This window comes from Hypanus sabinus, chromosome 12 (assembly GCF_030144855.1).
Source record: "Hypanus sabinus isolate sHypSab1 chromosome 12, sHypSab1.hap1, whole genome shotgun sequence".
Classification (NCBI taxonomy): Eukaryota; Metazoa; Chordata; class Chondrichthyes; order Myliobatiformes; family Dasyatidae; genus Hypanus; species Hypanus sabinus.
Window position 1 is genome coordinate 53,184,952 of NC_082717.1, and position 24,969 is coordinate 53,209,920.

The 24,969-nt window shown below is 38.8% G+C and overlaps 1 protein-coding gene across 3 annotated transcripts in view; it reads right to left on the minus strand.

The window, feature by feature from the left end:
- Positions 1–24,969, minus strand: part of LOC132402877 (proteasome activator complex subunit 4-like) — a 130,775-nt gene that overhangs the window by 27,360 nt on the left and 78,446 nt on the right. For all 3 annotated transcript variants that reach the window (XR_009515117.1, XM_059985925.1, XM_059985924.1), the window contains 11 exons: positions 23,974–24,183; positions 21,094–21,230; positions 20,858–20,911; positions 20,150–20,279; positions 15,873–15,954; positions 13,871–14,021; positions 13,484–13,553; positions 11,474–11,599; positions 2,534–2,686; positions 1,723–1,827; positions 1,002–1,093 (listed from right to left, as the gene is read on the minus strand). Coding sequence is in view for 2 of the 3 variants with exons in the window: in XM_059985925.1 (XP_059841908.1) it covers positions 1,002–1,093; positions 1,723–1,827; positions 2,534–2,686; positions 11,474–11,599; positions 13,484–13,553; positions 13,871–14,021; positions 15,873–15,954; positions 20,150–20,279; positions 20,858–20,911; positions 21,094–21,230; positions 23,974–24,183 (1,310 nt within the window). In the remaining variant the exon portion in view is untranslated. The remainder of the gene's footprint in view (positions 1–1,001; positions 1,094–1,722; positions 1,828–2,533; positions 2,687–11,473; positions 11,600–13,483; positions 13,554–13,870; positions 14,022–15,872; positions 15,955–20,149; positions 20,280–20,857; positions 20,912–21,093; positions 21,231–23,973; positions 24,184–24,969) is intronic.

Genomic DNA, 24,969 nt, shown 5'->3' on the forward strand with positions numbered 1-24,969 from the left:
AGATAGCTGAGGAAAGGATTATGCAAGCCAGGAGAATGGCATGAGGAAGACATTTGAAATCACTGTAGATGCTGACAAAGTCCATGCACTTGTGAGTCAAGAACACAAGTGTTTTCAAATTAAAATGGCATGCTTTACTTGTAGTATCATTTCAAGAGTTCCATTTTAAGTTGAAAATGACAATCCTCCTCTTTGGCTGTAGTTATGGAGAAGCTGCATTGAACCCAATCAAAGGTTTATACAGCTATCCTGAGTAAGTATCCATCATGAAACTTCAGAAAGAGGGTAATCAAGGCTACTCCTCCCAAGAGCATTTCAAGGTACTGTATTTGAATGTCTATTTTTCTTTGTCCAAAGATTTTGATAACTACCAAATCTCTTTTCCACCCTACAGTTTCTCACTGTTACTTGGTTCCAAAATGGATGATCTTACAATTGCAAATAATGACCTCTATTTGCCTTGCCTTTGCCCTGTCAAGTTATTTTGTTCTCTCAAATATTTTGTTACAACTTCTTGTTATCACCTATTTCTATTTACCAACTTCTCTTTACTTTTATCTTCTTTCTTCCAGCATTTATTCAAGTTTCTTTTTTTTCCCCAGGAAGAAAAATAACAGAATGGGATCCTGATATAGAGGTATACAAACTTGTGACAGGCAGAGATATGGTAGCTAGTAAGAAACTTCTCCCCAAAGCAGTGGTATCCAAAACCAGAGGAGCAAGAAGTTTAGAGGAGATCGGAGGCAGATTTTTTTCTTGGTAACAATGTGAAACATACTGCCTGTGAAGGAGGCAGGAACCATAACAACATTTAAGAGACACCTGGACAAACACTTGTATCACTACAACATAATAGACTACAGACCAAGTGCAGGTAAATGACATTAGTAGAGATAGGTACTTGATAGTTGACATACACCCTATTTTTATGTTGTATGACTCTATTAACTTAGTTTTCAGAAGAATAAAACTACTTAGTTATAAAGTGATGAATCACTTACCATGCATCTCCAAATGATCCTCCTTCCCCACTCAATGGGGCATCCATTAGCAAGTCAAAAAGCCAGTGCAATTTACGGGGGTCCCTGCTCTCCTAAATAAATAAATTCAAACATTGCAAAAGATTTCATGGCATTTATTTTTGAAAAGAGCAAGATATTCTCCTGGTATCCTGACCAACATTCATCTCTAAAAACCCCAATATTTTTCTGTGAATTGACTGCTTGATTGCCTTTTATTACGTTGAAAATATTTAGTAAGCTTTTGATGATATGAACACAGTAAATAAATGCAGTGCCTTTTAAACTAATTCAATTCAGACGACTTTCTTTGTAAAATAAAGACTAATATACTTTTGAATCATTAACTAAAACTAAGAGCCCATATATAAGAATGATCTTTGTTAGGGGATTTATAAATTCATACAGAACATTTTCAAGTATTTGTACAATATTGTAAGGGATATGTAAACTTAATAATTAAAGTCAATAGGGATGGTTACTTACAAAACTAATGTTTCAGAGTATGCATAAATACAATTCTTACAGTTTTATCTGTTTCATTTTACAGTTACAAACTCATTTTAACATGCACAAAGTAGAATTTTGATAGAGATGATTTATCGCATAAATGAGGTAAATTAGTAAAACAAATGAAAATGTTATATTTGGAAGCATGCAACTATAGTGTAGCCCAGTTCAATTATTTGTCTTTATTTCTTACACAAGCTGTGGCAATGCATGTTCCCCAGTCATTGTAAGTCTCCACTGTGATGCTGGACAAAGCAGTTCGAAGAAGGGGAGAGAGGGTTTCCCACAGTTGCTCTACCTAAAAAACCAGAAAATAATTTAACGTTAGTTCAATAAATTGGCATTTAAAAGAGACTTAATCTTAACATTAATACCCAAAATGAAATTTCAAATCTGCCATCCTAAACCATCATGAAAATTACCCATGCTTCAAATGTGCAAATAACTCAAATCCATCATTATCATTACTATTATCTATATTAAATGTTAAAACACTCATGGAAATAAGATTTCAATTCATTCTTTAAAAGATACTTAAGCTTACTTTGAAAAATTATGACTTTACAGGGATAGAGGAATCTTACTTTTAAGCCATAGATGAATCATAAACACAACTTAATTGGTACAAGTCAATCAATTTATTTGGCAGGCAAGCTTGATTAGCTGGAAAACAGCTGGCATAAGAAATAGAAATCATTCTCGTTTTGCTCTTTGAAATATCTGGAACCAGTGAACCAGTATGAACATATGAACACTTCAAATGGCAGTCAAATTTATATAATTTGTCTTCAAACATATATGCAACACAATTCAAGACTTAACTTTTCCTCATTACAAATGGGTTGAAGACAAATTGTATTTTAGATACAAACCAGAACAGAAAGTTTGTTTTAACAAAAAAAATGTACTACTCTGACCAGCAAATCTAATTCTGCGGCAACATGCAAATATTTCCCTTATTTTAAATTGTTTTAGTATGCAGAGCATGAAACCAATGGTATTACCTTTTCATGATACCAGTGTTTGGAACCTCGTATCAATCCTGCAATGATTTCAGCTCCACAACGTTGAGCACTTTCATGAGAATCTGAGACGAGACGTTCTAAATGTGGTTTTAAAACTGGTAAAAAGGCTGTGTCAAAGTTTCTGAACAAACCCTAGCATGAAAAAATGAACAAAAACATATCAATAATATTCAAAATGCAACTTAAAGAACTATTGAAATTTCTTTGTTTGATCTCACTTGAACTTTATAAAAAATGGCAAGTTATCTCAAGGAAATGGACAGAATTCTAAAGGACCTTAATAAAGCTGCCAAGTTGCAGATATATAGGACCCTGGTCAGACCCCACTTGGGAGTACTATGCTCAGTTCTGGTCGCCTCACTACAGGAAGGATGTGGAAGCCATAGAAAGGGTGCAGAGGAGATTTACAAGGATGTTGCTTGGATTGGGGAGCATGCCTTATGAAAACAGGTTGAGTGATCTTGGCCTTTTCTCCTTGGAGCGACGGAGGATGAGAGGTGACTAACAGAGGTGTATATATTGATGAGAGGTATTGATCATGTGGATAGTCAGAGACTTTTTCCCCAGGGCTGAAATGGTTGCCACAAGAGGACACAGGTTTAAGGTGCTAGGGAGTAGGCACAGAGTAGATGTCAGGGGCAAGTGTTTTACGCAGACAGTGGTGAGTGCGTGGAATGGGCTGCCGGCAAATGGTGGTAGAGGCAGATACAATAGGATCTTTTAAGAGACTTTTGGATAAGTACATGGAGCTTAGAAAAATAGAGGGCTGTGGGTAAGCCTAGTAATTTCTAAGGTAAGGACATGTTCGGCACAACTTTGGGGGCCGAAGGGCCTGTATTGTGCTGTAGGTTTTCTATCTTTCTATTTATCAAGTTACTGTATAAACTTGGCTCAGTATTCAACAACCAGGGATTGACTAACAGAATAGTAGAGAGAAGAAATTTCTTTAATAAGAAGACGGAATTCTTTGAATGCTTTCTAGACAGCTGTGGAGACTTGATCAAGGCTAACACCTTCACATGTTACAGGAATTAAATGATATAATAGGTTAATGCAGGAAGATGATATGGAGACAATAGGTCAAAGATCTTTCTGACTAGTGGACCAGGAATGGTGGAAGTAAACACGAATGTGCTATGTTCTTATATTAATTTCATGCAGGAAAAGTACTGGTCAGGTAGTTAATGATAATTACTGTCTATTGGTTGAGCTTCCTTGAATACTACTGCAAAATTCCAAGAAGGATGTTATTTGTATATTTTTTTCTCTATGCTTCCTGTGAGAATAATTTAATAATATGTAATACTATTTTCCCAGCGACTTATGTTAGACGAACTGGTCTGTGTTGCCTCATTTTCTTTCTCCTTATTTTCTTAAATGGTTGGGTTATATTAGCTCCTTTAAAGTCTGTGGAATCCATATAGAATGTATGAAATTTAGCAGTTGTTAATTCATCCCCTCATGCTGACAGATTGTTCTGCATAGCAAGAAAGTATTTCATTTCCTCACCATCATAAATATGTTTTTGACCAAAGTCTGAACATTCAGAATCAATGGACACTGACAGTGATGTCAAAAATGGAAAACACAAGGATTCAGTCATAGTCCTGAAACATCCATTATAAAAGCTAATACATCAGAAAATGGTTTCAGATCAATTCGACAGGTCTCAGGAGAAGGACTGCACAGTTGTTGTGATTTCAGGCAGTGGAGCTCTGGCTCTACTTTCATAGTCTAAACATGTAAGCCATGGTCTTCACTGGAAGATTGGCATAGCGTATATGGAAGGAAGGGAAACAAGCAGTAGTGTCATGGAACATATAGAGAATAAATAGGAGGAGGTGCTTGCTGCCTTACAGCGAGTAAAGGTAGATAAATTCTCCGGGCATGACATGACATTTTCTCGGACCTTGAGAGAGACTAGTGTAGAAATTACAGGGGCCCTGGCAGAAGTATTTAAAATGTCCTTAGACACGGGTGCGGTGCCAGAGGATTGGAAGGTAGCTCATGTCATTCCGTTGTTTAAAAAAGGCTCCAAAAGTAAACCAGGTAATTACAGGTCGGTAAGCCTGACTGCAGTAGTAGGTAAATTATTGGAAGGTGTTATGAGAGATCGGATATACAAGTATTTGGACACCCAAGGGCTGATTAAGGATAGTCAGCATGGCTTTGTGTGTGGTAGATCATGTTTAACAAATCTTGCAGAGTTTTTCAAAGAGGTTACCAAGAAAGTAGATGAAGGAAAGGCTGTGGATATTGTCTACATGGACTTTAGTAAGCACCTTGACAAGATCCCACATGGGAGGTTAGTTCAGAAGGTTCAGACACTAGGTATCCATGGAGAGGTTGTAAACTGGATTAGAAATTGGCTGAGCAAATACGAGGAAATCTGCAGATTCTGGAAATTCAAACAACACACACAGAATGCTGGTGGAACACAGCAGGCCAGGCAGCATCTATAGGGAGAAGCGCTGTCAACGTTTTGGGCCGAGACCCTTCATCAGGTCCTGATTGAACAGGTTAGGACATTATTCCTTGGAGAGTAGGAGAATGAGGGGGGATTTGAAAGAGGTTTACAAAATTATGAGGGGCATTGACAGAGTAAATGTGAGCAGGCTTTTTCCACTTAGATTAGGAGAGATAAATACGAGAGGACATGGCTTTAGGATGAAAGGGGAAAGGTTTAGGGGAAACTTCTTCACTCAGAATGGTGGGAGTGTGGAACGAGCTGCCATCTGACGCGGTAAACGCAGGCTCACATATATTTTAAGAATAAATTGGATAGATACATGGAGGGGAGAGATCTGGAGGTTATGGACTGGGTGCAGGTCAATGGGACTAGGGGAATAAAGCTTCGGCACAGACTAGAAGTGCCGAATGGTCTCTTTTCTGTGCTGTAGTGTTCTATGGTTCTATGAAAGTTAGAATCGGAGCCAAATCTATTCACTCATAGAGATGGAAACTTTTTCAAAAATGTTAAAGTGACTAGTGCCAAAGGAGCCACTGTGGTGTGAAAATATCCTAAAAACTTCTACTCCATTCACTTAAGTATTAATGTACAGAATATTCTGCTATAATTTGAGTGATCATACATTCAGAACACTACACAATAACAGCCACACTTTAGATAAATAAACAGAATATGAGTAAAGAGTATGGAGGAACAGGGAGGTGTGAATAAAACCTACACTGAAATAAGTGACAACCCAGAAAAGGAAAGGATTAAACCGCACACAGGCAAGCATACACAGATGGCATATGTAAACACAATATATGCAATAAACTTCCCATTTTTAATCAAACATTGGTGGTTGAATTTAGTAACCATGGGCAATGATGCTCAGGCAAAACCACTCACTTTGTCTCCAATGGTTCACAGAAAATTCCAAAATCCAAAGTAAATTTATTATCAAAGTACATTTTCTTGTGGGGACTCTCAGTAGAACTGACAAACGCAATAGAAAAACTATACACAAAGACTGAAACAAAAGACAAACTATGTGTAAAGGGGGTTTCTTCTTTTTTCTTTGTTACTGTTGGGAAAGGGTTTCTTTTTGTTAACTAGCAGGAATGCTAATTTACTGATACCGAGAATGGTATTCCTTTGTAAACCAAATGGGGATTAATGTTCTTTCTTCTGAGTCTGTAAGCTTTTGTTGACGGGCTTTTGGGCAGATCGGCGCGAGGGGGTCGACAGAGAGGACGCAATGCTCTAAGCTGGGCGAGGATCGGACCCCAAAGGGGGGTCCGAGGCCGGGAGATTCTCCGAGGAGGGGGGGGAATGAAGCTAGATGTGCTTGGTTGACCACTCAGAGGGTCCTGAGCTGTTTGGAGAGTCCGAGGAGTTCGGAGGGTCCTGAGCTGCGAGTCGAGGAGTTCGGAGGGGATCGAATGGTGGCCAGAAGACTTCAGAAATTGAGCTCCAACGGCTGTGCACGAAGTGGTTTGGACTTTGATAAGTTTGGCGCCTTTTCTTTAATTTTCTCTTCATATATACTGTATCGTTATTAATCACTTAGTTATAGTAACCTTTATAAATTGTACTCATTTAATCGCATATGGTGTGCTGTCTGTTTTTGGGTGAGGCGGGGACATCACACAGCATCCACACCAGCTGATTACCCAGTTTGGCGGGGCCGAAGGCTGCTCCCCCTAGACGAAATGAGCTGAGCAAGCCTGAGGCGACCCAGGGGGTTACATATGCAACCTAGCAAAGAAATACATAAGTAATACTGAGAACAGGAGTCGCAAAGGGTCATGAAAGTGAATCTGTAGGTTGAGGAATTGATTATTTATTGAGATAAAGCCTGGAATAGGCTGTCTAGCCTAATTATAGGACAATTTACAATGACCAATTAACCTACCATCCACTAAGTCTTTGGACTGTGGGAGGAAACTGGAGCACCCGGAGGAAACCCACACTGTTACAGAGAAAATGTACAAATTCCTTACAGATAGTGGCAGAATTGAACCTGGGTCACTGGTACTGTAAAACACTGTGCGAACCACTACGCTACTGTGCTGCTCCATTCAGAGTTGCGATGGGCGATGTCATTGATACTGGTTCAGGAGCCTGATGGTTGAAGGGTAATACCTGTCCCTGAACCTGGTAGTGTGTGACCAAAGGCTCCTGTACCACCTCCTCAATTTTCAATGAAGCATCTCAGCTCCACAATCAGAAATTTACTTTATTTTATTTATTTAGTGATACAGCACATTAACATGTCCTTCCAGCCCAATTACCCCATGTGCCTAATTAACTTAGCAATGCGTACATCTTTTCAACATGAGAGGAAATGGGAACACTTGAAGGAAACGCGCACACAACATGGGGAGAATATACAAAGTCCTTACACAGAGTGGCAGAATTGAACCCGCATTGCTGGGACAACAGTACACCAACTGCTATACCACCACACTGCTAATATCCATTACTCACTTTAAAACATGCATCTAGATATGACAAAGCCATTTCCTGATTACAGACTCAAATGTTTTAATCCAGGTAGTTTTAACAGTGGACACTATGAAATTCAAAATTATAAATGTAAAATGCAAAAAATTCAGAAGTTAACCACGATACACTGGCATCTCTCCCTTCCTGAGAAAGACATGGGATCAAGCTCAATCTCAAAGACTTAAGTGCATTATCTGGGTCGACTTTCAGTGCAACTCCAAGCAAAAACTGCCCAAGCCAATGGATTGTCTTCAGAATGAGAATACATCATCATTTTGTTTTTTAAGAACCTAATCTTCCCACTCTCTGGCCAACAGCTTTCACTGAACCATCACTCGAAACAATTTTAAACACAAGAGATTCTGCAGATGCCAGAAATCCAACATTTGATCTCCCAATAAGGGTCTTGGTCTGAAAGGGTCTTAGTTGACTCTTTATTCCTTTCCATAGATGCTGTCTGACCAGTTCCTCCAGCATTTTGTGTGTATTACTCAAACAATCTTTTTATTTATTTCACTGCTAATTAGTATATTCTGTATAATGCGGTATCTTCAGGTAACTTGCTAACTGTTTTGCACATTCCGAGATCACAAAAATTATTTAGTGTAGAGGGGGTTTCTTCTTTTTTCTTTGTTACAGTGTATGTAATCAAAAGGTTTTTTTTGTTTTGTTAACTAGCAGGAATGCTTCTTTGTTGGGAGAGAGTGCTGGAAGCTTGTTTTGGGTTAAAATTTACTGATAACGAGAATTGTATTCCTTTGTAAACCAAATGGGGATTAATGTTCTTTCTTCTGAGTCTGTAAGCTTTTGTTGACGGGCTTTTGGGCAGATCGGCACGAGGGGGTCGAGAGAGAGGACGCAATGCTGTAAGCTGGGCGAGGAACGGACCCCAAGCGGGGGTCCGAGGCCAGGAGGTACTCCGAGGAGGGGGGATGAAGCTAGATGTGCTTGGTTGACCACTCGGAGGGTCCTGAGCTGCGAGTCGAGGAGTTCGGAGGGGATCAAATGATGGCCAGAAGACTTCAGTAATTGAGCTCCAACGGTTGTACACGAAGTGGTTTGGACTTTGATAAGTTTGGCACCTTTTCTTTATTTTTTCTCTTCATATATACCGTATCATTATTAATCACTTAGTTATAGTAACCTTGGTTACTGTCTGTTTTTTTGGGCGAGGCGGGGACATCACACAGCATCCACACCAGCTGATTACCCAGTTTGGAGGGGCCGAAGCCTGCTCCCCCTGGACGAGAACGAGCTGAGCGAGACTGAGGCGACCCAGGGGGTTAGATTAATGGAAGTTATTTACTCAAAAAATTGCTAATATCATTCTTAGTGCAGCTTTTGCAATAATTGATTTTTCAAATACAATTTTAGGCAAAATATAACAAATTGGGTGAATCAGGTTAGTCAAGGAAGTCTTGAGGACTTCATAGAATGCATCTGTGATGGCTTTCTTGAGCAGCATGTTAGTGAACCTACAAGGGAAAATACTATCTTAGATCTGGTCCTGTGCAATGAGACAGTAAGATTAATGTTCTTGTGGTCAGGGATCCTCTCGGAAAGAATGATCATAGTACGATTGAATTTTGCATACAGATGGAGAATTAAATAGATCTAAAACTAGTGTAATATGCTTGAACAAGAGAATACAACAGGATGAGGGAGGAGTTGGCTAATGTGGATTGGGAGCACAGGTTATTTGGTCGGACAGTTGAGGAACAGTGGAATACTTTCACAGAGATTTTTCACAGTGCTCAACAAAAGAATATTCCAGTCAAAAGTACAGACGGTAAGTGTGGGGAGAGCCAGCCTTTGATAACTAAGGAAATAAAAGATATTATCAAATTAAAAGCTCATGTGTACAAAGTCGCAAAGAGTAGTGGGAGACTGGAGGATTGGGAAAACTTTAAAAAGCAACAAAGAACAACTAAACAAGAAATAAGGAAAGGAAAATTATGAAAGTAAATTAGCACAAAATATAAAAACAGATAGAAAAAGTTTTTATAAGTATATAATGTGGAAGACGGTGGCTATAGCCAACGTAGGTCCCTTTCACAAGAAGGGAAAATTGATATTTGGTGATGAGGAAATGGCTGAGGCATTGAACGACTATTTTGTGTTGGTCTTCACAGTGGAGGACATGTCTAATATGGCAAAGAAGGATGTTATGGACGAAATGGGAGGTGAGGACCTCGATAAAATCACTGTCACTAAAGAGACACTGATGAGCAAACTAGAGGGCCTGAAGGTAGATAAGTCCCCTGGTCCTGATTGAATGCACCCAGGGTGCTGAGGGAATTAGCAGTTGGTGATCATTTATCAAAACTCTCTCGATTCTGGGCAGGTCCCAAAGGATTGGAAGACAGCAAATGTCATGCCACTTTTTAAAAAGGGATGTAGGCAAAAGACGGGCAACTATAGGCCAGTTAGCTTAACATCTGTAGTTGGGAAAATGCTTGAAGCTGTCATTAAGGAAAAAGTAGCGAAACATTTAGAAAGGAGTGGTTCCATTAGACAGATGCAGCATGGATTCAGAAAGGGCAGGTCCTGTTTGACAAATTTACAGGAGTTCTTTGAGGACATAATGAGTGCAGTAGATAGAGGGGAACAGGTGGATGTCATATACTTGGATTTCCAGAAGGCATTCGATAAGGAGCTGCACAAGAGACTTATAAATAAGATACGGATGCATGGAGTCGGAAGAAGTGTATTGGCATGGATAGTGAATTGGTTAACTAATAGAAGGCAGAGAGTTGGTATAAATGGGTGTTTCTCCGGTTGGCAGTCAGTGCTGAGAGGGGTGCCGCAGGGGTCGGTGCTGGGCCCACGGATGCTTACCACTTACATTGATGACTTGGAAGAGGGGAGTGAGTGTAACATAGCAAAATTTGATGATGACACTAAACTGAGTGGAAAAGCAAATTGTACAGAGGATGTGGAGAGTCCGCAGAGGGATATAGATAGGTTAAGTGAGTGGGCCAAAGTCTGGCAGATGGAATACAACATTGGTAAATGCAAGATCACCCATTTTGGAAGGAATAATAGAAGAACAGATTATTATTATTTAAATGGTGAAAGATTGCAGCATGCTGTTGTGCAGAGGGAGTCGAGAGTGCATGTGCATGAATCGCAAAAAGTTGGCTTGCAGTTACAACAGGTTATTAAGGAGGCAAACGGAATGTTGGCCTTCACTGCTAGAGGGATTGAATTCAAGAGCAGGGAGGTCATGGTGCAACTATACAGGGTACTGGTGAGGCTGCACCTGGAGTACTGTGTGCTGTTCTGGTCTCCATACATGAGGAAGGATATACTGGCTTTGGAGCAGTGCAGAGGAGGTTCACCAGGTTGATTCCAGACATGAAGGGGTTAACCTATGAGGAGCGATTGAGTCGCCTGGACTATACTCTCTGGAATTCAGATGAATGAGAGGGGATCTTATGGAAACATACAAAATTTTGAAAGGGATAGATAAGATAGTAGAAAAGTTGTTTCCACTGGTAGGTGAGACTAGAACTAGGGGACATTGCCTCAAAATTCAGGGGAAAAGATTTAGGACGGAGATGAAGAAAAACTATTTTTCCCCCAGAGTGCTGAATCTGTGGAATTCTCTGCCCAGGGAAGCAGTTGAAGTTTCTTCACTAAATATATTTAAGATACAGTTAGATAGTTTTTTTTACATAGTAGGCGACTTAAGGGTTATGGGGAAAAGGCAGGTAGGTGGAGATGAGTCCATGGTCAGATCAGCCATGATCTTATTGAATGGCAGAGCAGGCCCAATGGGCCGGATGGCCGACTCCTGCTCCTATTTCTTATGTTCCTCATGCTCTTATTGTTCTGATGAGAAACTTCTCAAAAACACAATTCTGCTTGATTATTGGAAATTACTTATGGCAAATATAAACGCATGTAAGATGATGCTTGAGACTTACTCATTTATATTAATAAATAGTAAGATCATTTACCTTGAACAGGCAAAACCTGCGTGGATTAAACTTGTCCCTTCCCTTTCGGTCTTCCAAGGATAAAAATTTTATCAATTTCTCTACGAAGTGTACATCAGAGAAATGATCATAAATTATTTGCTCTGCCTATAAGAAAGATGTTCAAAGGTTATTGATTATGAAAGTATAGAAGAAATAAGCATGACTAAGCAAAGGATACAAGCTACATTCAATTAACAGTTGACTTGCTTCCAGTACAAAATTTTCAAACAAGGTTCAGCTACAGTACAAGCTCAAAGTAAAAACACAAGATGGTAGATCTTGATGTAACAATTAACAGTATTTAACAAAATGTACTTAAATATAAATATATTTAAATTCTGGTCTCCTGAATATATTGTGCAGTTAAAATACCTCTCACAGAATATTCCTAATAAATTGCCTTCAACTGTAATATCTGAGGAAAATGCATTACTACTTTCTAGACACTAGAAAAAAAATACTGCACAGAAAATTAAACTACTGCATAGAAAAAGCAGTTTGTATGAGGATGGATAGATGCAAGATAGAAATTTTAGAAGTGACCAATCACTTATGCTGTTAACATACAAACCAGCACTGAAATTACAGCACACAATCCTGACCTCAAAAAGAAACTGCCCAAAACCAACTAGAAATGTCTTAATTAAATACTTTTCTTTTTAGATGCTGGCAGCTGTTCCTTCAGCCTTCAAAACTGAAGTCATCAACATATTTAAGCAATATTAATGAAATAGTCACATGCATTTAGGAAAGTGAACTGCAAATCATCAATGGAGACAGGAGAGGTTCCAGAGGATTGGAGGGTTGCGGATGTTGCGCCATTATTCAAGAAAGGGAATTATAGAGATAGCCCAGGAAATTATGGACCAGTGAGTCTTTCTTCAGTGGTTGGTAAGTTAATGGAGAAGATCCTGAGAGGCAGGATTTATGAACATTTGGAGAGGTATAATATGATTAGGAATACTCAGCATGGTTCTGTGATAGGTAGGTCGTGCCTTACAAGCCTGGCTGAATTTTTTGAGGATGTGACTAAACACACTGATAAAGGTATAGTAGTAGATGTAGTGTATATAGATTTCAGCAAGGCATTTGACAAGGTACCCCATGCAAGGCTTATTGAGAAAGTAAGAGGGCATGTGATTTAAGGGGTAATTGCTCTGTGGTTCCAGAACCGGCTTGCCCACAGAAGGCAAAGAGTGGTTGTAGGAAGGTCATATTCTGCATGGAGGTTAGTCACCAGTGGTGTGCCTCAGAAATCTGTTCTGGGACCCCGTAGAAGAAAGCAAGAAAGGGGAGAAAGAATATTCATTTTCATCTGGATTACATACTTTTTAATAGTGTTTACTTGAAATGAACTATTATTTTTATGTTACAGCATAAATTCACAATAATGCCCAACAGTAAATTTTAGCGTGATCCAAGATGACACTGCTGGGAAAATTATTTACCATAATCTAGTTACAAAGTGACTGATAGAGTGCGATCCATCACAATTTACATAAAGTTTGGTTACCATCTTTTTTATGCTTTGAATTACTTTTAATTTTGTGTGAAAGGACATTTATTCGTGCATCTTATCACAATATAACTATCTAACTGACTATCCTCAATCATTAATTCTCAATGTAGGAAAGGAAATATAATTGCACCTTTGAAAGTGAACACATGAAATTTTGTGAAACATGTTGCAAAATTCTATATAGAATAACTTAATAAAATATCCCTTCATTCAGCTCTTTTTGAAACCCCTTCAAAAAGAAATCAGAACATTCTGATCATCAAGTAATTGTACAACAGGTATTTATAAAATTTAAAATTTTGGTTATTACTTTTGTTCAGTTAATATACTAGCTTTGGCCATCAATTATTATTACTGTGTACACGTCCTTGCTGAATCACGTCTCCAGATTAAATTTGTTCATTGTAGGCTGGTCAGTTGATGCAAATTGAATATTGGAAAACATTTATAAATAGTAGTTACTTCCTCACCTCTGACATTTCTTCTTTACTCCTTCCTAACTTAGGCTGTTGATCCAGTGGAGCATAAATAAGCATCTTTCTAATTATGAAAAAACACCAGATTTTTAGGTTTTTTTTAAAAAAAAGACTCTTTTGCTATAACACGCTCTTGTACAGAAACATCATCAACCACAGAACATTTGCTAGATTAACAATACACTAGCTAAGCAAAGCTCTGCTGGATTTTGAAGTGTTCTGAATTTATAATCGGATAGTAAGGAAGTATTTTAAACTTTTAAATAATGTAAAGCAAAATTATTTAACTTCATAAAGCATATAGCTTTCAATACTCAAATAGAAAACACACTCATAACTACTTTCAGGAACACAAAACACCAAACTTAACTCTCTACTTACCGAGGCCAGGTATAGTACCCCCAGTGTGTCTTTTCCACAAACAAGCAGGCTTCCCATTCTTCCTTGGTCTTTGGCAAATTAGAGCTATTATAATGAAGCCACTGATTATCAAGCCTATCTCCTGGCTGGATTATTGGTGGTCTTGATCCATCTAGTCAGGAGGTGGACAGTAAACAAACACTATTTATGAGAGACACAAAATAAAAGATCACAATTACATGTTTCAGACTTTCATTAGTGTATATAAATGGAAAGGAGAAACAAAAGTAATGACTAGTGATTAGGACTTTGACGTATGATGCATCCCACATTTAATAGTGTGAAGTAGTTACAGAATTCATACTCAAGCTACACAAGTTGTTTTGACAAACAGGCTCTTATAAAAATGTAAGAGACTGATCACTGCAATCATCAATAACTGTACAAATGTATCGAACAACCATCAAGGGTGACAGATGGCCAGGTAGATAGACCATCTTTATTCCAACCTGACATGTCCTATCTTACTTCTAACTTTATTGTATGATCAACTTCCAAAACATCTTGTCAATGTTTTCAACGGACTTTGTAAAACTAAATAAAAATCTGAAATAGTCAATAAAAAAATGTTTAAGTATCTTTGGTAAAATACCTGTAAATAAATCAAAGGATTTTTTGGGTGTGAATTCTGGAAATCCTGCCAATGCACAGAGGCATCTGGGATAAGCCCTCTTTGCATTACTACCGTCAGAGAGGTGGTGTAGCACCCTTCAGAAGCAGCTTCTTCCCTTCTGACATCCAATTCTTCAACACTACCGCATTTTTCTTTTTTCCCCAATTTATTTTGCCTTTGCACTTTACTGCTGCCAGAAAACAACAAACTTCACATCATATAAGAGAGTGAGAATAAACCTGATTCTGAAAGAGACTGTTGATATAAATAGTTGAAATCTAAAAACAACACCAAGAAATAGAGAGGGAGGGAGGATATCAATGTGCTAATTGACAGCCGGCAGATCTGAAGGGGTGGTATGTGATCAACTGTTCAGTCACTTGCAGGTCTCAGCCTTCAATCAAATGTGCACGTATAAGATCTGGAAATCAGATTGAAGCCAAGTAGTGAAGCACTGATATGCTGAGGAGCCAAGCAAGAGGACCAGAATGATCCTTAGAGTGAATGGTGACTCCTGGAGATAGTTTAGTGAAGGTAACTGCTTAAGTTACTTTATATTCTTAACTACTTAAATCATTTTTAATGTTTATCAGAGACATGTAAAAACAGTTCAAAATCTTCTACTGGTGGTAAGCTGGGAAAGGCTAAAGTACTAGAGGTAGGTCACAGGATACAATACACGAAGCCTAATCACATCTTGGAGCTCACTTCATTACACTGGCATAGAGGGCCAACTCATCAATTTTCTGTGTCACAAGGAAGTCTGGACATAGTGATGAGTCTGGTAGTGGGCCAGGTTTGGCAGTATGGTTTATTATCTGAGTTAAATAGTACCTTTGCATAAATGCTGAAATGTCAACAGCTCTTGATTGGAAAGGTGAAGGTAAAATGGATGTTTTTTCTTAAATATACATTTCAATGCATCCAAAGACAACATCTTGTTAGGGGTCACCCTAGTTTGGGAAAAATGGGTCCAGAAGGGACCCTATGAACTGTGCTGCTGTTAAGAGAGAGGGAGGCTTCGCATATTCGCAAGGTAATATTTGAAATATTAATTCAGCTGTATAATAAATTTTATTTCTTTTCAAAAATGGTGCTATTTTAGGTCTTCTGACAAATTGCAGCAAATTCTAAAAAAACCTATCACAATCTTTATTGTCAAAGATCAATGACGTAAGTAAAAAAAAAGACAAGGCTGGGGTTTTCTGAATGTTCAGGACATATGTGCACCTGTGCTCTCCAAGTTAAAATAGACAACTTGTTTAAAGATTTATTTTGAAGAATCTCTTCAGTAAAAACTTTAAAACATAAATGGCAACAAGGAAGTAATCAAAGAACAAAACTACTTACTAATTGCATATGGATCAATCTCTATTTTTTTGTGAGGTCTCTTTAACTGCTTCATGATGCCAGCCACAGCAGATATTGCCAGCTAAAATTGAAAAGATATATTCACAAACTTAATATATTTTTGAATTTTTTTTTGTGACCTCCAAATATGTAATTCTGGCAACTCAAAGGGACCAAGAAAATTCTATTTACATGCATGCAATTCAAAGTATTTATAAATATCATTCGTACCCCTGAATTAACTCATTACTTTTTAAATCATACAATTCCTGGCTTTCTCTACGTAACTCTTTAAGAATTAGCTTTTGCATAGTACTCTATAAAGCAAACAATGATCAAGAATCATAACTATTCAACTCAATTTAATGAAAATGAAAATGCTCCAATATATTTCCATCAGTCCCAATCTCCTGCCTTCTCCCTTTATCCCTATGTATCCTGATCAATCAAGAATCTTTCAACCTCTGCCTTAAATATACAGTCTTGGCCTCCGGAGCTGCCTGTGGCAAAGAACTTCACAGATTCACCACTCTCTGGCTAAAGAAGGTCTTCCTCATCTCTGTTCCAAAAGAATACCCCTCTATTCTGAGACTGTGTCTTCTGATCTAAGACTCTCCCATCATAGGAAACATTCTCTCCACATTCACTCTATCGCCATTCGATAGGTTTCAATGAGGTTACCCCTCATTCTTCTGAATTCTAATACAGGCCCAGAGCCATCAAACATTTTTCATATGGCAAACCATTCAATTCTGGAATCATTTTCGTAAACCTCCTTGGAACTCTCTGTAGTTTCAGCACATCCTTTCTGAGATAAGAGGCCCAAACCTACTCACAATACTCCAAATGAGGCCTCAGCAGTGCTTTATAAAGTTTCAACATTACATCCTTGCTTTTATATTCTAGTCCTCTTGAAATGAAAGCTAGCATTGCATTTGCCTTCCTCAACATAGACTCAACCTGCAAATTAACCTTTAGGGGTTCCTACACAAGGACTCCCAGGTCCCTTTGAGTATCAGTTTTTCGTATTTTCTTTCCATTTATAAATAGTCAACTCTCATTTCTTCTACCAGAGTGCATGACCATACACTTCCTGATACTGTATTCCATCCGCCATTTCTTGCCCATTATCCCAGTCCTTCCATAGCCTCTCTACTTCCCCTAAATTACTTGCTCCTTCACCTGTCTTCATATTGTCTGGAAACTTTGCAACAAAGCCATCAATTCCATCATTCAAATCATTGACATATAATGTAAAAAGAATCAGTCCCAACACAGACCCCTGTGGAACACCACTCGTCACCGGCAGCCAATCAGAAAAGGCTCCCTTATTCCCACTCTTCGCCTCCTGCCAATTAGCCACTGCTTTATCCACGCTAGACTCTTTCCTGTAATACCATGGGATTGTGGCTTGTTAAGCAGCATCATGTCTGGCACCTTATCAAAGGCCTTCTGAAAATCCAAGTACACAACATCCACTGATTCTCCTTTGTCTATCCTGCTTGTTATTTCTTCAAAGAATTCCAAAAAATTTATCAGGCAAGATTTTCCCTTGAGAAACCATGCTGACTATGGCCTAATTTATTATGTGCCTCCAAGTACCCTCAGATCTCATCCTTAATAATCAACTCCAACATCTTCCCAACCACTGAGGTCAGACTAACTAGCCAAGAGTTTCCTGTCTTCTGCCTTTCTCCCTTCTTGAAGAGTGGAGTGATATTTGCATTTTCCAGCCTTCCAGAACCATTCCAAAATCTAGTGATTCTTGAAAGATCATTACTGATGCCTCCACTACCTCTCTCAGAACTCTGGGGTGTACACCATCTGGTTCAGGTGACTTATCCATCTTCAGACCTTTCAGTTTCCCAAGAACCTTCTCTCTAATTATGGTAACTTCATGGTCCTGACACCTGGAATTTTTACCATTCTTCTAGTGTCTTCCACAGTGAAGATTGATGCAAAATACTTATTCAGTTCATTCACCATTACTGCCTCTCCAGCATCACTTTCTAGTGGTCCGATAATCTACTCTCACCTCTCTTTTACACTTTATGTATCTGGAGAACCTTTTTATCCCATTTAATATTATTGGCTAGCTTATTTTCATATTGCATCTTTATCTTCTTAATGACTTTCTTAGTTGCCTTCTGTTGGTTTTTATAAAAGTTTCCCAATCCTCTAACTTCCCACTAATTTTTGCTCCATTATATGCCCTCCCTTTGGCTTTGATTTCCCTTGTCAGCCACAATTGTGTCATCTTGCATTTGGAATACTTCTTCCTCGTTCAGATATATATATCTATTGCCTTCCAAATTGCTTCCAGAAATTCCAGCCATTGCTGTTCTGCAGCCATCCTTACCAGTGTTCTTTTCCAATGAATTCTGGCCAACTCTTCTCTCATGCCTCCGTAATTCCCTTTACTCCACTGTAATACTGACTTTAGCTATTCTCCTTCTCAAATTTCAGGGTGAATTTAATCATATTATGATCACTTTTCCCCAAGGTTCCTTTTACCTTAAATTCCCTAATCAATTCTGGTTCATTGCACAACCCCCAATCCAGAATAATTCATCCTCTCGTGGGCTCAACTGTAAACTGCTCTAAAAAGCCATTTCATAGGCACTCTAGAAATCCCCCCCGCCCCACCACCACTCCTCCCCGGAATCCAGCACCAACCTGATTCTTCCAATCTACCTGCATATTGAAATCTGCCATGACCATTTTATCATTGTCCTTTGGCATGCATTTTCTATCTTCCATTGGAATTTGAAGGCCACATCCTTACTATTGTTTGGGGAAGTATATACAACTCCCATCGTGGTCTTTTTACCCTTGTAGTTCCTTAGCCCTGTCCGTGATGATTCAACACCTTCTGACCGTATATCATCTCTTTGATTTAATTTTTTACCAAGAGAGCAACTACTGCCCGTCTACCTTCCTGCCTATCCTTTCAATACAATATGAATCCTTGGACATTAAGCTCCCAGCTATAATCTATCAGCCATGATTCTGTGACGCCAACTATTCCATACCTGTCAATCTGCAACTGTGCTACAAGTTCAATACCTTATTCAGATACAACACCTTCAATCCTGTTCAACCCTTTTTGATTTTGCCACACCACGCTCACTCTTTTGATTCCTAACTTTGTCTCTGACCTTACCAACATCTGCCTCCACAACCTCTCGACTAACTGTTCTGATGCTCTGGTCTCATCCCCCAGCAATTCTAGTTTAAACCCCACCATGCAGCGTTGACAAACTTCCCATTAGGATATTAGTCCCCTGCCAGTTCAGGGGCAAACCATCCCTTTTGTGTCAGTCCCACCTTCCCTAGAAGAGAGCCCAATGATCAAAAACCCTTATGTTCTTCCCCCCCCTTATGTTCTACACCAACTCCTTAGCCATGTGTTAAACTGTATAATTGTCCTAGTTTTGGCCTCACTAGCACATGGAATGGGTAGCAATCCAGAGATCAAAACCCTGGAGGTCCTGCCCTTTAATTTAGCACCTGATTTCCTATGCAGAACCTCATGTCTCATCCTACCCATGTCATTGGTACCTATATAGACCACAACTTCTGGCTGTTCACACTCCCATTTATCCTGGACCCTGGCAGCCAGGAGGCATCATACCATCTGGGAATCTCGTTCTTGTCCACAGAACCTCCTGTCCATTCCACTAATGAATCTCCTATCACCACAATCTGTCTCTTCTTCCCCCTTCCTGTCTGCATAACAGAGGCAGACTCAGTGCCAGAGACCCGACCACTGACTTTCCCCTGGTCTTATGGTCCTTTGGTTTCAGATCTTGCTTTTATTTTCCAGTCTACATAATTCACAAGTAGTTAATCAAAGGCTTGATTTCCAAAGCCTGAAAGGATTATTAAGTTTGAGTTCAACAATAGCATTAGAGAAATGATCAACTTAAATTTTCTGGCAAAAATTCTTAAAATTGCTAGTGGACTTGGTACTTTATTTTTCTTCTAACACCTCTACGTTGAAACATTGATTCATTTAGGCCTACAGTTTCTCATCTCCTTTGCTTTTCATTACAGTCTTCTGGTTAGCAAGTCAAGTTTGATATTTAATTTTGGTACTAAAGTCCCTTACTGGCTCAACACTGTGCTTGTGAATTTGACTAGACTCATCATAAATATCATTCTCAAGGTCCCTCTTTTTCATGTAGTTGATGGAGTGCCAGCATTCAAATCACTCTATTCCTGGTCACTGAACGTGCAAAATTTAGAACAACAAGACAAACTTGTTAAAATATTACCTTCCGTATTACTAAAGCATCATGATTAAGGCTCTGAATGAAGAATCTGATTGCTCTCATAGGTAAGGGTACATCATCTCTCAGAAGGAGGGACAGAAAACCAACAGCTATTTGTTCAAATTTCCATGGTCTAAAAAAAAGGTAAGAATTAAGGTATTACAATATTTAAATACCCACTTCTGTCCTTCAGTAGTAGAGTTTGACTTTACAGAAATAACTCAATCATTAATCCTGAAGATTCATTGCTGTCAAGATTCAGATATTATACATCATGCATTATACTTTTCAGTAGAAACAGTCTGATATTACAAACTAAAAAGACAATCCCAACCAATACAGGCCTAGGATTGTGCATGCGAATCTTCCACCTATTCTTCGACCTTTGAACGCTATTAGGATAATTTTGTAGTCCTTAAGACTTTACCTAATATTACACAATTATGAATTGCATCTTAATGGGATGAGCTTGTGGCACGTAGTTGTACTTTTTCCCAAATTTGGTCCTCTTATTTCTTTTTCTCCTTAGGAAGAAAACCATTCTGAAATAATCCCACGAGCAGTGGAATTCCAGCACTCCCACAACAGGAACCCATCATACTTGAACCTGGGAATTTAGACTAAATGACTGATTGATCTTCATACCTAATTTGCAGTAAAAGGCAGCGACTACAATGCTATCAAACTGAAAACAGCATTTTTAAAACTTACAAGTTTCTCTGTTCAAGAAGGTCCAACAAGGTATTGATTAGTTTTTCATAATTCCTAAAACAATAAAAAATATTTAAAATATATATTATATATCTATAACGATTTTATATTTTATTAATATTTAAATATTTAATTATATTATATTAAAAATAAATATTTTTATTAAGGAGATCATTAAATCTACTGCTAAATTTTACTTCGCCAGCATGTCCAACCAAAGAGGTCTTTCCACATACCTTAAGGACTCACTATTTTTCGCAATTTGATTCTGAATTCCATTTTCAATCTCTTTACCCGTAAGAGGAGACATACCACAAGCTGGATCAATTGTCTGGCACAAGGATGCAGAAACCTCAATACAGCAATCTGAAAGCTAAGCATAGCAGCTTATATAAGAAACTTAAAATCACTTCTTGAACTCCAGAGGTAGAGGTAAAATAAGTGCTTTTCACATCAAGCCTGCATTTTGATCGGGTATGGCATCAAGAAGCCCTATGTAGACTGGAGTTAATGGGAATCACGGACAAAGCCCTCTAAGAAAAATAACTAACATGTAAATATAACTAAAAATACAGATTTGGTAATGATTGTGCAGTTATTTATTATTGGCTCCTTACAGTTATTATAGCCGGGAGTAGAAATGGGGACAAGCTCCCACTACCTATTAAATGCGCCCAATAAGTGCAACTCAAATAGCCTCTGACAACCAAGTCCAACTCCTGGCCTTCACATATGGCTTAGCTACCAAGCCGAACTGTTTCTATTAACAGGAGAAGGAGCACAGGTGGGTTGCTGGCACCTTAAAACCAGTCGCTTCAAGCAGAAGGAGCTCATCAGCCATGCTTGGCAGCTCATCCAGAAGGAAAGTTCTGATCTCAAACCTCCACTGCCTTGCGGCTATACCCACTCATGGGGAAGGCTCCAGGAGGAAACCCCAAGGGAAAAATCCGGATCTGAAGTCCCTAAGGCAGTCCTACGTTGAGTTCAACGCTGACTCCTGCTATGCCAAACTGTACTGATCTCTGCCATTCCTTTAGGTTCATCAGATGTGTGGAGGGGAGCTTGCTACATGGGCAACAGCTTGCTCTCCATATCCTTTTGCCCAGGTTAGTGGTATCTAGACCGCTAGGGAGCAACATTCATAGTTGACCCTGACCACTGACAAAAGCCTCACTTATCTATTGGGCAATATCCTAGATCTATTTAACACGTTCTGCATTTTTTTTTACAACATAAACACCATAATTTCAATAACCACAAAATTCCAGGTATCTGAATTTAAGATACCTCTTTTTCATTTGTTATGAACGTACCACAGCTCTGAGGGGCCGAAGGGTGCAAGGTAGCCCCCTCCTTTGTGAGAATCGCAAGATCACTATTGATTTGGGTTAGGAGACCCAGGAAATGAGAGAGAGAGACGTGCGGAATGTCTTGTTCCCCCCGGCGACATAAAGCTACGGGAAACGGCCATTGTCTCTTGGAGACGAACTTGTGTATTACAATACTGTGCTACGTGGATGCCCTCAGGCAAAGTAGGCTGGTTGAGGGAGGGATTGCATCACCCCCAACCTGATTGACATCTGAGACCCTGTGAGTCAGGATAAAAGAGGGTCTGTGGGAACAGCCCCTCAGACGCACCAGAAGAAACGCTAGTGATCCCGTAATAGCGGAAGCCGGTGAGAGGAGGCCACGTGCGTTCGGTTCCATTTGCCTCAGAACCAGTAGCTTTTACCACGGGAGATTGGCTTTTAGCTAACAACGGGGAAACCAACTCCCAACGACTCGAAGGATAGACATCATAAAAGGCCTGGGCAAGTTTTAAACCCGTCTTTCTCTCAAACCAAAACGCTGCAGCTTGAACGAACTAAGAGTGACTTTTATATTTCCATCGGACAATACATTATCCCCTAGACAACGAAAGAGCTATTTCTTATTGATTATTATTATACCCACGCATTTAGATTTAGTATTGACGACGTATATTATCTGTAGGTTTGCAGTGATATTATTTTGTGTATTTTTATCAATAAATACTGTTAAAATAGTACCATCAGACTTCAACGGACCTCTCTATCTTTGCTGGTAAGTGACCCAGTTACAGGGTACGTAACACATTCAAGTCTGATATAAAAGATCACAAGGTTTTCGGGTGGCAGATCAGCATCAAGTTGCTTTTTCTTGCTACATTCTTTTCTTCTAATAACACTTCCAAATAAAATTCTTAGACGAAATCCAATTGTACTCGAGGTCAGAAGTCAAAAGCTATGGGAAAGGCAGATACAGCATGGACGCAGGCTCTTTTGCTGTCAGTCCACGCCAAGCAGAATGACTATTTAAGCTAGTCCCATTCACCATGTTTATCTTGCATTGCTCTAAACTTTTCCTGTCCACGTACTTGTCCAAATGCCTTTTAAGTTTTGTTCGTGTGCCTCAACCACTTCCTGTGGCAGCTCATTCCATGTACTGACCACCCTCTGTGTGAAAATGTTACTGCTCAGGCATTCCATAATTTTTGATTTTGTAACCCTGGGAAAAATAAATTTAATTCAACAAACAATATTTTTCACACCTAGCTTCTGCCAAGGTGCTCAAGAGAACATCCTGAAGATTAACTTAACAGCTGCATTCCAGGAGAGTTGGCAAAACTCAGTATCATGATAATGACCAGTTTTTTTCTATTTTCAAAGCCTTTCCCCATGTTTTGTCACAAAGTTATTAAAATAAAATCAGCCAGGAAACTTAAGTCCTGCAATGACATCTTCTACTTGTTTTGAATTAAGCATATCACTTTCCTGGTTTCAGCTTCTTATTGCTGTTTCCTTTTATCTGAAAATCTCAGGTAATGCTCAAAGTAGGGTCAGTCTCATTTATTCCTTTGGATAGTCAGCTGTATTTTGTTGGAAAAGAAGAATTGCATTCACCTTATTTACATTGCTGCACTGCTTACATAATACCTGTTCCAATCAACCAACCATCAGCACACCCAAGAAATTAAGTAACATAAACAGCAGAGACATGGCTTCATGCTCAAATGGGGATCTTTTTTATCAAATCTGAAGGCAATAAAAACTGCTCAACATTTTGTGTGCTCAACTATAACACTGCAAATTACTTACCTCAAAATTTAAGCCAATGGTTTCATACTGTCTATGGATTTTCTCTGAAAGGTCATCAAACAGGCGAACAATGGAAGGCTTCTCGAGAAACATTGCTTTGTTGAGTCCGGAACAGACTATAGCTGGCCATGTTGCAATGATGCAGTCCCAGTCATGGAGATTGGCCAAGCAGACTCCATTGGGGTTCCCAAGTAGACAGTACAGAGCACCCTAGTTGCAAAAGAGGCAACCATCAATGAGAGTGGAAAAACAAAAGAGATTTGGAAGAATGAATGACGGAAAAATAAATCATTACAAAGTAATTATTTGCAAATTGGAACAAGAAACAAGTGTTTCATATTTCAAATCAAGGTACATGCAATCCCCAGGTTATGAAAGGATTCCATTCCTGAGAACTGTCTGTAAACCAATTTCCCCAGAATTCAAAATGTACTGTTCAAATATAAATAACCCCCATCATTTCATGCTACTTACACTTGCTATAATTTTCTTTTCTTTGAAAATTTACCCCAACTCTTCATACAAGTAAACTAAAAAAAAACAGTGAAGTTACTCAGCAGGTCAAACAATATCCGTAGAAGCAGAAGGATAGTCAGTGTTTCAGATGCAGTGTCTTGACCCAAAACACTAACCATCCCTTTGCTGCTTGACTCACTGAGTTCCTCTAGATTTCAGCATCAGCAGTTGCTTTTGTCTCCATAATCAAATTAATGGAATATATTCTGTAATGTATTTAATGAGAACCATTTAACAGTTTATTATCTTGAAAACTGCTTTGAAAATGTACGGGAGAGTTTGTGTAAAGTTGGGTTTCCGTAAATCAGGTCATTCATAACTTGGGGAGCCCTTGTATTAATATTTGCCATAAAAGTAAAATTGTTTCTAAGACAAGCTGAAAAAAAAATAAAAATCCATAAAGAAAATATTTGGAAACAATTAGCATTTCCTCCTAAAGCAAATGAGCTGATTCCCATTGAGTCAAGTTCAGCTAGTGCT